The sequence below is a fragment of the Cyprinodon tularosa genome, unplaced genomic scaffold (assembly GCF_016077235.1).
Source record: "Cyprinodon tularosa strain WSP-4 unplaced genomic scaffold, ASM1607723v1 ctg432, whole genome shotgun sequence".
NCBI classification, from domain to species: Eukaryota; Metazoa; Chordata; class Actinopteri; order Cyprinodontiformes; family Cyprinodontidae; genus Cyprinodon; species Cyprinodon tularosa.
The window spans coordinates 606,702-620,589 of NW_024039155.1; the positions used below are offsets into that span (position 1 = coordinate 606,702).

At 39.3% G+C, this 13,888-nt stretch overlaps 1 protein-coding gene across 1 annotated transcript in view; it reads left to right on the forward strand.

The window, feature by feature from the left end:
* The window catches only part of senp7 (SUMO specific peptidase 7), a 39,165-nt gene that overhangs the window by 4,212 nt on the left and 21,065 nt on the right, over positions 1–13,888 (forward strand). The window contains exons 4-7 of the mRNA XM_038299664.1: positions 61–179; positions 4,700–4,936; positions 11,240–11,364; positions 12,188–12,312. Coding sequence (XP_038155592.1) covers positions 61–179; positions 4,700–4,936; positions 11,240–11,364; positions 12,188–12,312 — 606 coding nt within the window. The remainder of the gene's footprint in view (positions 1–60; positions 180–4,699; positions 4,937–11,239; positions 11,365–12,187; positions 12,313–13,888) is intronic.

Below are 13,888 nucleotides of genomic sequence, written 5' to 3' on the forward strand. Positions count from 1 at the left end.
GCTACAATAACTTATTTTGTCAGCGCTCTTATATGTATTTTTTCTTATCGTCTGAAAAAGGTCCCATGGACTGCTTTTGCTGATCATAACGGCAGTCCCAAACCCAAACCAAGGCATAAAAACGGCTCCACGGTGTTTGATTGTAATCGTACAGCTTTGAAAAGTTCGGACATAATGAGGTAAGTGAGGCACACAAAAAAAATAAACATCTAAAACAACGTATTTTTACCATGTAGTATACTAACTTTTAAAGAACAGATGATGGAGAGGAGATTTGCTGAATCAGAAATCATCCGTAGGCCTATGAAGATGTTTGAAAATCCATATGTCAATAAATTAAGTGGAGAAACGTTTAATACAATTTTGAATGGTATTTAGCAGCATTGCTAGCCGGTGAAACTGCTGTCACTAACTAGTCCCTCTATGACTAAAATGTTATATGAATGCTGGGTGGAGGTGTAGATGTGCTTCCCTTGCATCCCACTAAGATAATTAAAATAATTTGTTATATTGCAAACAAATAGCATCACAAAGACTGAGGAACACTTGAGCGGCGTCAGAGAAGAAGTGGTGGGTAAGATTATAGCAGCGTTGGCCTATAGAGGAGTATCTGAAGCTTTTCACATCCCACAGAGTTCTGTTTATTTGTCCTTCATTCAAAAATGGGAGTAGGGCACAATGGTTGACCTAAAAACATGGCTGTCCACCTATACTAATAAGCCATGCATGAGATAATCATGGAGGAGGTGCAGAGAACTCCCCTGGGAGAATGTGTGTATATAGCTATTGGTTGTCACTCCACAAATTTAGCAAACATGGAACAAAGTCAATGTTGAAGGGAAGTCGTGATTAATCCTATTTAAGGTTTGGCAAGAGCCATGAAGCAAAAGGAGGGGAGGAGCCAAGATAAGTGGTAGTGACATGATACCAGGTTGTGGGGGTGCTTTGATGCAACAGAAAACAGGAAACGTGTCAGGGTTGATGGGAAGATATATGGAGCTAAATACAGACTGAGTGAGAGAAAACCTGCTGGACCTAACTAGACAAAGATCCACCTTCTAGTCTCGCAAGGACCTTTTTTTGACAAAGGGTGGGGAGCAGGGTAATTTTGTGAGAGGCTGTGGCTCTTTGTTTTTATTTTTTTTTTATCTGACCTAAATAATCTGCTAAAAAAAAAACCGGCTAAAGCGTGATTATTTACTGTGTGTGTGTCAGTGAACTGGTCTGAGAGTATTTGCATGTGTCTGCCTGTGTGGTGTGAGTTCACTGGAAGCTGTTGTTCCCATATCTGTTGACTACAGATCAAGCCTGGCTTATTTTAGGAGTAAAAAAATGTGAATGAAAGTGGTGAAATCTATACTCGCCCATGCTCTCCTATTTTATTTTATTTTATTTTTCATACTTGTGCCAATCGATTTTTAGGTGAAATGCTCGCACTTTACAGCTGTGTAGGTCTGGCCTTCTTCCCTTTAAAATTTCTCCAGCATTCGTATTGATCCCAATCACACTTTCCAATCATCCATCCACTTGCAAGTGCACGAGGGATCTCCCGTTTGCTGAGCTGTCTTCTCCTGTACGTTCATTGCATTTAGAGTGACCTACGATGACAGCGGAAAGAAAGTTGTGGATAAAAGTGCAACAGTGTGCAAGCATTGTGCAACACGTTTTGTTTATGCTAACAGCAACATGTCATACTAACCCCGAAATCCCTCATACTCCGTCAGCAACCCCCGCTCCGCCCCACTCCGCTCCAGACCGGCTGCTCAAAGCAAAGCCTACAGCCTCTACTGTGGCTCCCGTCCGCTCCCCTCTGAGTCCCTTGTAGATGGTAGAGAGCATGCGCGAGATGATTAAATTCAAAGCAGCAAAACATACGGAAATGATCCAGGGTTTCCGCGGATCATTTAAAATAATTACAATCCATTGTTTTTTGGGGGATTTTTTCATTAATTTCATAAATTTTAATGGGATTTCGGTTTAACAATGAACATACCGTATTTTCACGACCATAAGGCGCACCGTACTAAAAGGCGCAGTCTCAGTTATGTGTCCCATTTCTGTATTTAACACACACATAAGGCGCACCGGACTATAGGGCGCGTTTTTTATATACAGGTACATGTCCTCTACTACCTTTAAATACCTCTACTGCGTATTTAAAAATACAGCGGGGGCAAAACTGAGTATGACTGTGCTTTATTCATGTATTTATTAAAAAGTATTAATCAAACCTGGCAGCTGGCCGTGAGACAGACACATCGCAGATGACACAGCGCTGTGGTCACTCCTAAATTAAATTAAACTCCTGAAACCTGCCGACGGAATATGTTCGCTTTTATGGGTGATTGCAGCTTAAATTATTTAGATGAAAAACACCTGCCATCCACCGCGTGAACCCGGAGGCTGCCCAGCCTAGAGGCTGCTGATGAAAGGATTTCTCCTGTCGGCGCACCGCTGGTATGTGGGGGTCTGAGCGCCTCCGACAGAAATAGATAATCTGGATGAACTGACTGCAATTATTAAGTTTTCAGGTGGACTTTCTCACTTAAAAACATATTAAAACTACTTTATTCCCCCTAATCACAGCAAATATAGCTGCAAGATTTAGATTATTTAGATGAAAAAACACCTGCCAGCCACCGCGGTGAAGAGGAGGAGACCCGCCCAGAGGCTGCTGTTGAATTAAGTTTTCAGGTAGAAAAATAGAGCGGGAGCAAAACTGAGTATGATTGTGCTTTATTCATGTATTTTTTACAAAGTATTAATCAAACCCATCAAAGTCATCATCCTCTGTTTCTGAATAAAACAGCTGCGCTAAATCAGACATGCCAATTTCCCCTTCTTCGCTGTCAGTCACTTTCCGTGCAGCGCAGCTCCTCAGAAATAATGCCGGCTTTTGCAAAAGCTTGTACAACAGAGCCAGCAGACACGTTAGTCCAAGCATCAACAATCCATCCGCAAACGGTGGCGTAACTTGCCCGGCGCTGCCTTCCACTTATCCTGAAACTGTGGTCTCCGTCGGCCATCCATCGCTCCCACGCCGCTCGCAGCCTTACTTTGAACGGCCGCTTCACACCGATGTCGAGCGGTTGAAGCTCCTTTGTCAGACCCCCCGGGATAACGGCGAGCACAGTATCCATTTGATTCGTTTTTTTTCACATCGGCTGTGAGATGGGCACGCAGCGATGGTGATGCGTGGAAAAAACCACCTGGTCTCCTCACATACACCTCCCTCAGCCACGCTTTCATCATCTCCTCATCCATCCAGCCTTTTCCATTTGCGTTAATATCATATGTCATCAGAGCGCTGTGTCTGTCTCGCTGTCAGCTCCCAGATCAGCTTCTCTGATTGGTTGATGCGGCGCGTCCAGCAGCAAAACTTCAATTTTTCCATCTCGAGCAGCAGCAGCGCGTTGGCGGTGCGTCAGATGCTTAAACGCTCCTGCTGCTCAAAACGCGCTGCAGGACCTTTTGCTGCACCTATACGCGCGTCAACCATTTACTTTGCATGTAAACTCGCTGCTTCTGCTGCACCTGCTGGGTCCGGTTCACACCGATGTCGAGCGGTTGAACAGCGAGCACAGGCTTAATTTGTTTCCCCATGTTTTTCACATCAGCTGTGAGATGGGCACGCATGGAGTTACATATTAACAGCGATGGTGATGAGTGGAAAAAAAAAACACCTGGTCTCCTTACATTCAGCCACTCTTTCATCATCTCCTCAATGAGGTGGTCTCAAAAGTCGCAGTTACAACACACATAGGGCGCACCGCACCATAGGGCGCACCGCACATTTTGAGGGAAAAAAAAGACGTTTAAGTGCGCCTTATAGTCGTGAAAATACGGTATACCGAATCGAACCGAACTGAAAACCGTGACCACGAAACCGTTAATCGAACCGAACCGAACCGTGGATTTTGTGAACCGTTCCACCCCTAATAAATAAATATATATATATATATATATATATATATATATACAACTAGTGTTGCACCGATACCGATACCAGTATCGGGCGGGGCCCCAATACTGCCCTAAAATGGTGGTATCGGCGAGTACCAACAAATATGGCACCGATACCATTTTGAGAGCCATAAGTTTATTCAACTATTGTCACCCACTCCTGGTAGGCAATAAAAAGTTCTACTGGATTCACTTTGTATTAGATTTTTTCCTGCTTCACAAAGGTAGGCAGCAGCTTGACAAAGCCATGATGGCAATTATTTTACATTATTATGGTATCGGTATCAGCCGATACTGAACCCCGGTATCGGGGCCAAAAAATGGCATCAGCGCAACACTAATTACAACATCATGGTTGTAATGTAATTAAGTGAGAAAGTTCAAGGGGATTTGATATTTTAAAAAGTCCTGTATATACTCTAATAGAAGTACATTGCTTAATTATTGTATTTCCATCTTTGAAAAATAAATCCTATATTCTCAATTTATTGTTAGTATTTCTGTTTATCATGATTTTATTTATTTATAGGAATGACTGTATTTAACCATTTTGACTATGGCCAAACTTATCTTGAAACCCATATGGCTTATCTTAAGCATTCAGGCACTCCCTGTCCAATAATCGTCCAAATAAACTTGTCTGTTGCGTAGAAGGAGTTGAAGTTTGAAGATGTTGATAAGCCACAATATCATAGATGAAGGTTGAAAGAAAACTTTTCTCTTTTGTGTCCTTCAGGAGAAAGCCACGTCTTGTCCTAACAGATGTCTTAAAGACGGAGCCAGGCAAGGATTATATTAAGAGGTTAAAAAACAGAAGCAACGTAAGAAGACTCTCTGGTCTTCGAAAGGTCGACAGCCGACGCAAAAAGGAAGAACTCTGCTACAGCGAAACTAGATCCAGACAGATGGAGGAGAAGAACAAGAGCAAGGATATAACCCCTAAAGGAAAAAAGAGGACTCCCACATCTCAAAGGTAAGATTGGTGTTGAAAAAGGAATAAAATACAATAAGGTGGATTCATCGGCTCTGGTTCTACTACCAGATCAACTAGTAAGGATATATGTTGACCTGATACTGCTGTCTAACAAATATTTTATCAGAGCCTACAATATGTATTATTATTATAGTTTTTTTTTATTTAATTTAAAAAAAAGTTTCACTTCAACAAATAATTAAAAAAAATGATTGACTTGGATATTTGTAAACTGTACAGTAGCAAATAACAAACAAAGGTATTTAGAGGATGAGCAAATCCATCTAATATGTTTTTGCAAGTCACATCCCCCTGTACATTTCTCTCTCAATTCAATTCAATTCAGTTTATTTATATAGCACCAAATTCACAACACATGTCATCTCAAGGCACTTTACAGTTCAACCATATATATATGGTTCATATATATAACTTTATTGTTAAATGTTTTTTTTGCCAATTATGTCACTATAAGGACACTTTTCTTTTTAAAGTTATAATCTTTTCATACAAACCTTAAAGCTACAGTGTGTAATAATTACAGGGATATACAGTCAGAAATGTAATATATTATACATAACTATGTTATTTATCATCATCTACGAGCTCAGCCTCTTAACCTTAATATTTGCGTTGCCTTAGAATTCGTTATTTATAATTACATAGGAGCGGGTCTCGCAGCCATGGAGGCAGACATCTTTGCGCTACGGCAGCGCAGAGCCAACAAACTAGCGATTGCGAGATCGCCAAAACGTCACAACGATGTAGAAAAAATAACGGGTATATTTATTATCTTAAGTCTACATGAAATCTATACCCTACACACACTAATGAAATACTGTCTGTAAAATTATCTATGCAAACAAACCTCATCACTTGAGAAGGTAGGTGATGCAGACGTCGTGGAAGACATTTTGTCCCGTAACGCTCGCCGTACTGTTGGGGGAGAGAAGCGGTGGGGGGAGATGTTCATGTTGCTGCAGTCTGCAGTCTGACCGCTAGATGTAGCTAAAAGTTACACAGTGTAGCTTTAAACAGTAGATTTCACTTCAATCAGCTTTGCTGACGGTGAGAAACACTGAAACCTGTAGGACAGCTGCCCTTGGCGCCTACTTTGGACACGCTTGCTCAAACACAAGCCATTAGTTCAACCTAGTCAGAACAGCGTGTATTTGAAATTGTAAAAATATATATGAAAACTTATTTAAAATGAAAAACCTTTGTCTGTCTATATGTTCTACTCAGAACTCCTCAAGTAGCTTAGTTTAAGCTTCACCTGGTTTCAGTTCTGTATAATTCTTCTTTAAGGCACATTTTGCCTTCAACTAATTGCATTAATTAATCGAAAAAAATTATCAACAGATTAATCGATTGGCAAATTGATCATAATTGCAGCTCTAGGATTAATTAGATCCTGCAGTCTTATCCGTTAACTGGTACAGGTATCATACAGGATTTTACCACATGGGTCAAACTTGCATCACAATATATGTCTTAATTTCAGTCGCTGTTATATCATTTTTAGATCAATATATATAAACAAAATAAAGTTAGCAAAAAACTCCAATATAAACATTTGGTAAATATGCTGTAATCATAACCTGTAATGTCTTATTGAAATAGTCAGAATGTTATATTACTGTCATTGAATAAAATTTAATCACAAATATATATATATATATATATATATATATATATATATATATATATATATATATATATATATATATATATATATACACACACACTCACCGGCCACTTTATTAGGTACACCTGTCCAACTGCTCGTTAACACTTAATTTCTAAGCAGCCAATCACATGGCGGCAACTCAGTGCATTTAGGCATGTAGACATGGTCAAGACAATCTCCTGCAGTTCAAACCGAGCATCAGTATGGGGAAGAAAGGTGATTTGAGTGACTTTGAACGTGGCATGATTGTTGGTGCCAGAAGGGCTGGTCCGAGTATTTCAGAAACTGCTGATCTACTGGGATTTTCACACACAACCATCTCTAGGGTTTACAGAGAATGGTCCGAAAAAGAAAAAACATCCAGTGAGCGGCAGTTCTGGGGGCTGAAATGCCTTGTTGATGCTAGAGGTCAGAGGAGAATGGCCAGACTGGTTCGAGCTGATAGAAGGGCAACAGTGACTCAAATAACCACCCGTTACAACCAAGGTGGGCAGAAGAGCATCTCTGAACGCACAGTACGTCGAACTTTGAGGCAGATGGGCTACAGCAGCAGAAGACCACACCAGGTGCCACTCCTTTCAGCTAAGAACAGGAAACTGAGGCTACAATTTGCACAAGCTCATTGAAATTGGGCAATAGAAGATTGGAAAAACGTTGCCTGGTCTGATGAGTCTCGATTTCTGCTGCGACATTCGGATGGTAGGGTCAGAATTTGGCGTCTACAACATGAAAGCATGGATCCATCCTGCCTTGTATCAATGGTTCAGGCTGGTGGTGTCATGGTGTGGGGAATATTTTCTTGGCACTCTTTGGGCCCCTTGGTACCAATTGAGCATCGTTGCAATGCCACAGCCTACCTGAGTATTGTTGCTGACCATGTCCATCCCTTTATGACCACAATGTACCCAACTTCTGATGGCTACTTTCAGCAGGATAATGCGCCATGTCATAAAGCTGGAATCATCTCAGACTGGTTTCTTGAACATGACAATGAGTTCACTGTACTCAAATGGCCTCCACAGTCCCCAGATCTCAATCCAATAGAGCATCTTTGGGATGTGGTGGAACGGGAGATTCGCATCATGGATGTGCAGCCGACAAATCTGCGGCAACTGTGTGATGCCATCATGTCAATATGGACCAAACTCTCTGAGGAATGCTTCCAGCACCTTGTTGAATCTATGCCACGAAGAATTGAGGCAGTTTTGAAGGCAAAAGGGGGTCCAACCCGTTACTAGCATGGGGTACCTAATAAAGTGGCCGGTGAGTGTGTGTGTGTATATATATATATATATATATATATATATATATATAAATATTAGGGCTGCAACTAACGATTATTTTAAAAATCGATGAATCGGACAAAAAATATTTTTTATATTAACCTCTTTATTCCAAAATAAACATTTTAGACAGAACAAACAAGCACACAAGTACAGGTTGCTCATTAATTGTACTGGTGCAATATGAAAAATAAATGTTTGTGTTAAAACTACGCAAACTTACATGAGAAATGTAGCTGTACATCCACAAAATATAGGCTACTTTGTTTCATAAAGCGCAAAAAGAGACAGGCATTTTTGTTTTTTAAAGCCCCTAAGGGGTTCAAACAATAGGCCCCCCCATTTCAACAATTTCATTTTTTTTAGACTAGAAGAGTTCTGCCTTTTAAGACAGGAAAGTATAGCAGTTAAAGTTGCTGCTTGAGAAAATACTTAATCCTAGAGATAAAAATAGCCCTGTGATTCAAATTATAAATTGTATTTGGAATAAAAATGAGAGAACTAGGGGTGCTAAAAAACACATCCTCCAAAGACAGATATTTACATGGGAATGTGGCAGATAATTCATTGACATATTACTGATCTTGCTGGATTTTGTTCTGCTTTACTTCCATAAATTGCAGAATCTTCTTTACTTTATCTTTGCCAGAAGATTTAAACTTCAAAAGCCTTGCCCTCATAATTTGCAAGTTAATTTATTTATAAAGAAAATATAAACGCTGCTTAAACTAATTGAAATGAAATTAAAAGTAAAATAAGTAGCCAACCTTATCACTGTCTGTAACCTACTAACAAGGTAAGGAAAGCATCAGATGAGCTACCTGAGAAACTAACGTTACGTTTCCCCACTTTAAAACCAAACAAACATGGTCACTCATCCTGCTGATCAGCTCTCTTCACTGCCATCGAAGGCTCCAACGTGTTTTCTTTTAAGGTGTTGCGTCATAACAGTGGTGCTTCCGCGCCATGTTCATTTGTTTTTACAAAAGTTGCATGTTACGACTTTTTTCACTTTACAAAGCGCAGGCTATTTTAATTATTGTGATCAATTTGCGCCGTCAATCCCGGCGCATGCGAGCTTCATTTGCAGTCTGGACGCTGAGGGTAAACTCCTCACTAAAATCCTGCGGCTCGGACTGCCGCGCTGAGAGGGATTCCTGTGGGAGAGGGAGAAAGGGGTTGGGATGGGGGAGGCGCCCCACGGCAGGCAAAAGCCGCCAGTGACACCGTAAAAAGTCGCCAGATTTGTCGCTAGTCGCTTTTTTGAAAAATAGTCGCTGGAGGGGTCTGAAAAGTCGCTGAGTTGGCAACACTGCAGCTGCGGCGCTGACTCGCTCCAGCATATTTTTTTTTCTTCCCCCGGATGAAGGCGGCGGCGGATGACGCATTAATCGCGCGACACAACTAATCGAGGATTAAATTCGTTGCCAACGCTTTCAAAAGTCGATTTTTATCGATTTTATCGATTCGTTGTTGCAGCCCTAATATATATATATATAGAGAGAATTATTGTCCACTCCTTGTTTGCTTAATAAAAACAAAATAAGAACAGCAAAGGCCTAAATGGCTAACTGTTAATTCATTGTATTGTTAATTCATGTGCTTTTATGTTCTGAAAGTGATTAATATGAACAGTTCTGCATTGCACTTAATTAGAAGAGTTTGAAACAGACTATAAATATCCTGCATTGTTCCACTATGGTGTAAAAATGATGGTTATTAAGTCTGTCAGCTGCTTGGAGTGAGGGTCTGCATTAACATTTCTTTGTGCATTAAGGATGCAGCAGTATAGGGCTGTAAGTGATTATCATCCAGAACTTACGTGCAATGACATCCTAACTTATGCATAACACACGGCATGGTAATGCCCATGAAATGTCAAAAGCCAGTGCACTGAGGAGGGCAGCGTCCTGCTGTTTACTGTCTGCCAAAAAAATAAAAAATAAATAAATAAAAGACAAAGACAGGAAGAAGGTTTGCAGTCGCAGCAGATTCAGCGTCATGTCTGCTAGGAATTTTGTTGGTCATGGGCGTGAACGCAGGGAGGATCCATCACACTCGCCTACTCACTCAGCCTAAAACTGGAAGAGTCAAATTGATGAGATCATGCTGATGTTGGAGGACAGCTAGTATCTATTCCCATCTCAGCCTTGCCGGATCCTCCATATCTTGTTGAGTGTCTGAAGTCTGGAGGAGTTCTGACAGTTTCCTCCTGTTAACCCCCTTTTATACCAAAACGCTGCCTATACACCATTAAACAGTAGCTGTCAGTTAAAAACACGTTCATCGGTCGTCTGGAACACGTCAAATATGTTAATATACGTTGGAGATAAGTTCTTGATAAGTTATGCACAAGTTACTCATAGGTTAGGGATAAGCTAGACGCCACGACTTGTGAGTAACTTACACTTAACATATATCAAATAACCTACCTGTAACTTCTGGCCTACTTGTGGCCACGTACTTGCCCTATGTCGAATTGTTCCAGCGTGCTCATAACTAATACAAAACTGACCTATAACTTATCCAATGTGTGCTAGAATTTTTGCAAGATTATTCGTACATCAGGCATAAGTTGCCTAAATCGTCAAGGTGTAACAGGGGCTTTATTAATTTTGTTTTTTCTGTCACTGAAGGACCAACAATGTGGAAAAACCTCTTTATCTTATGTATGGTTTCATATTCTGTTTTCAGTCCCTGAATTATTTCCCAGAAATCTTAAACTCTGCTCTGTAGAGCTCACTATTCTGTCCAGCATGTTTAAGTGTTCTCCTGCCTTCACACACCTGATTTAAATGAGGGTAATTAACAGACCTCTCCAGATCTTGGAGGCTGTTGAAAAGGAAATGCAATCGTTAGATTCAGGTGTGCGGAAACAGAGATGCATCTGACAGAACAACACCATCCTCCTTGATGCTGTCTTTTAAAGGCGGCGGGTTTATCCTGTGTAGTTACTGCAGATAGGATTGAAACATGGTTTGAATGACACCTTGACTGGCATCTGCTCTCTGTAGGTAAAAATTGATGTTCCACGAAATTATGGTTTGAGATAAGCCTGTTTTCCCTCTCAGTAACTATTTAAGTTTTTTTTTATGTGGAAACAATTGAATATAAAATGACTAGGAGTTATCACTAGGAGTTATCACTAGGAGTTACATACATAATTTATGAAGTGAGGCTTTTCATTTTTACATAGAACAAAAAGAGTGAGGAATGTTATTTTTTTTCCTTTAATTTTAAAATTTTTTTTTTTACTTTATTAAAGCTTTGTGGTAACCTTTAAACTGACTTTGTGAAGTGAACTTCTCCTTTATGTTCTTATCTCTATAGACTACTAAATAGACTAAGAAAACCCCAGAACACTGAAGAGGAAGATGATGAAGAAAGCCAAGGTACCAAAGAGATGAAAATCAGCAAAGAAAGCGAAGGAGGCGAGACGTTTGCTGAGGTTGTAGGTGGGTGTGTTATCTGTGCATTAAAAATACTTTTTTTTTTTTAAATCTCTCCGGGTGAAGTTTGACCCTTACAATTCCCCATTCCTGTGTTTATTATTGCTAAGAGATATTATAAGTAACAGTTTATTGTTTTGCTACAGAAAACAATAAGTGGGCTGAATTTTAAAGTTTTGTCACTTTCAGACTTTCTATAAATATTTTTTACAGAATCAGAATATTTTCACCTTCTGTGTCGAACATCAGATTCCCAACGATAACTACTGTGAACCAAAACGATTTTACATGTGAGAGCAGAAGGCAATGACAAATATGGTTAAAGGTCTTTCTATTTCTGTGTATTTCTGTGTGAAGTTTTCATTAGATCATTCATTTGTAAGCTACTCGAAGAATCTAGTTTTGCACAAACGACCACGCCTTGATCCAACGTTTCTCGTTTTCCCTTTTTCACTCTGATGAGTTAAACTCCAGCAAATCACCTTCACCATATTTATTTGCAAAATTCATGTTTTTTTTATTTAACTTGGTTCAAAGATTGCAACTAATGAAGAGAAAACAAACTGTACAGTTACTTAAAACTGCGTATTATAATGAGAAATTAAAGGAAATTGTCCCAAGAGCAGTTTTGAGACTCTTCCTATCAGCAGCAACAACATCTTGCTATGGAACAAAAGCTTGAAGAAAAGGCATAACACCATCTGTTATAACCTAGTTCATCCACATGATCTTTTTCTGTTATATTAAACAGCTATTCTCTTTTCTAATTTTGGATGTTTTATTGTTAAGATCATATCAGCTTAATGTTTTTTTTTTTTTCCTCTTTCAGATTGTGGATTGTCACTGAGCTGGCAGTCCACTGGGGATACATCAGCCTGTGATGGGATCTCTGCAGATTTCAATAAAGACAAGTTGACTGGATCAGAAGAAGATGCAGATCACTGTTTGGCCATGGTATATTTAAAGCTCTAGATATAAACTTTAACATGATGTCTTCGTCACAGTTTAAGCTGGTAATTCCGCTTTAGGTGATATCAGGAAAAAAAATGTACACTTTTAAAAAATATTTGCTCCTTATCTGTTACAGAACATTTAAAGCAGTGCTTGAACATTTAAAGAAAGTAGCTCAAACAAAGTTAAAATATCTGCATGGCGATTTTATATGACGTGTCTGCAGATGTTATTTTGCTGCACAAAATCTAAGAATTTATGGATGTTGTTTATAGTAATTGTTTGAGTATAAACCACATTTCCCAGCTTTCTGTTTCAACCTCATGTTTCGATTGGCTTTTATAAACCCACTCTGTTTAGTTCACTGATGAGCTGAAACATGTTTTTGTCTGTGAGACTAAATTCATGCGGTTTCTTACTATAGAGCAACTGATAACCTCAAAGCATCCTGGACACTGTTACGCCTTTTAAACACACCTGAACTACTGAGAAGTTACTCTTCTTAATATCAGCTGGTTTGAGTTCAAGTGGGAAAACAAGAAGGGAGTTAGCGCATACTTTAAAGCAAAGTGGCGCACCAGATTATGGTAGTAAAATATTTTACAATCCTTATAACAGCCACCAAATTTCTTTTTTGAAATTATAAAATTTTTGAACAAATCTGGAAGAATATTGGACCAAATATAATATTGGCTCTATTTTTAGAAATGCTAAAAATTCTTATCCTCATCCTTCAATTTTAACAAAATCATTTGCATACCAAGTAACCCATACATAAAACTGCAATATTGTAGGAAAATTGTTAAAACTATGATCTTAATTTTCTTTAAAACTTCATTAAGAATCTTATATGATAAAAGATTTATTTTATTTTTTTGTTATGATGATTCTGAGATGTTCTTTTAAGGAAACTAAATCAGAACTGTTGGAAGTCAAATAGTTTAGGAGGATTGAATCCTTACAGATTTTGTTTTTCCTGTTGGCATTGGGACTCTTTATCCTCTTGGGGATTTTCTCCACAGTGTTCCCCAGGGGGAATTCTTGGATTTATTTTTACTTAATTGTAATACTTCTGTGACATAATAGAAACACAAAAAGCCCTGCACATTTTAATACAGTTGATGGACATTTTTACAGCCAATGGAAGGTTTCATCATACTGACCTGGTTTCAAATGTTGCAGTTCATCTTTTATTGGCAATTTAAGTTGTTTTTTTTTCTTCTCCTGTTTCAGTCGTTGAATAACCAGGTTCCATTTCGTTCTTTACCTTTTTACAAATAAGAGGCATCTAAGGTCTACATCAAACAGCTCTGTTTCTGAATATAATAATAATTGAACATCATTGACCTCGCAATGGAGGATTTTACTTGCTGCATCTTAACCCGTCCTCTTGGGGAGCAGTGGGCTGCCATTGTGTGGCGCCTGGGGAAAATCTGGGGTGTCTCAGAGACCCAGAGTGCAGGATGTGGGGATCGAAACGGGTATTTGCACCCCTCTCAAGGACAAACGCACTGCTTTAACTACTAGGCCAACACTCCCCTCCCAATAATGCCTCTTCATTTATTCTTCTTTTTTTTAG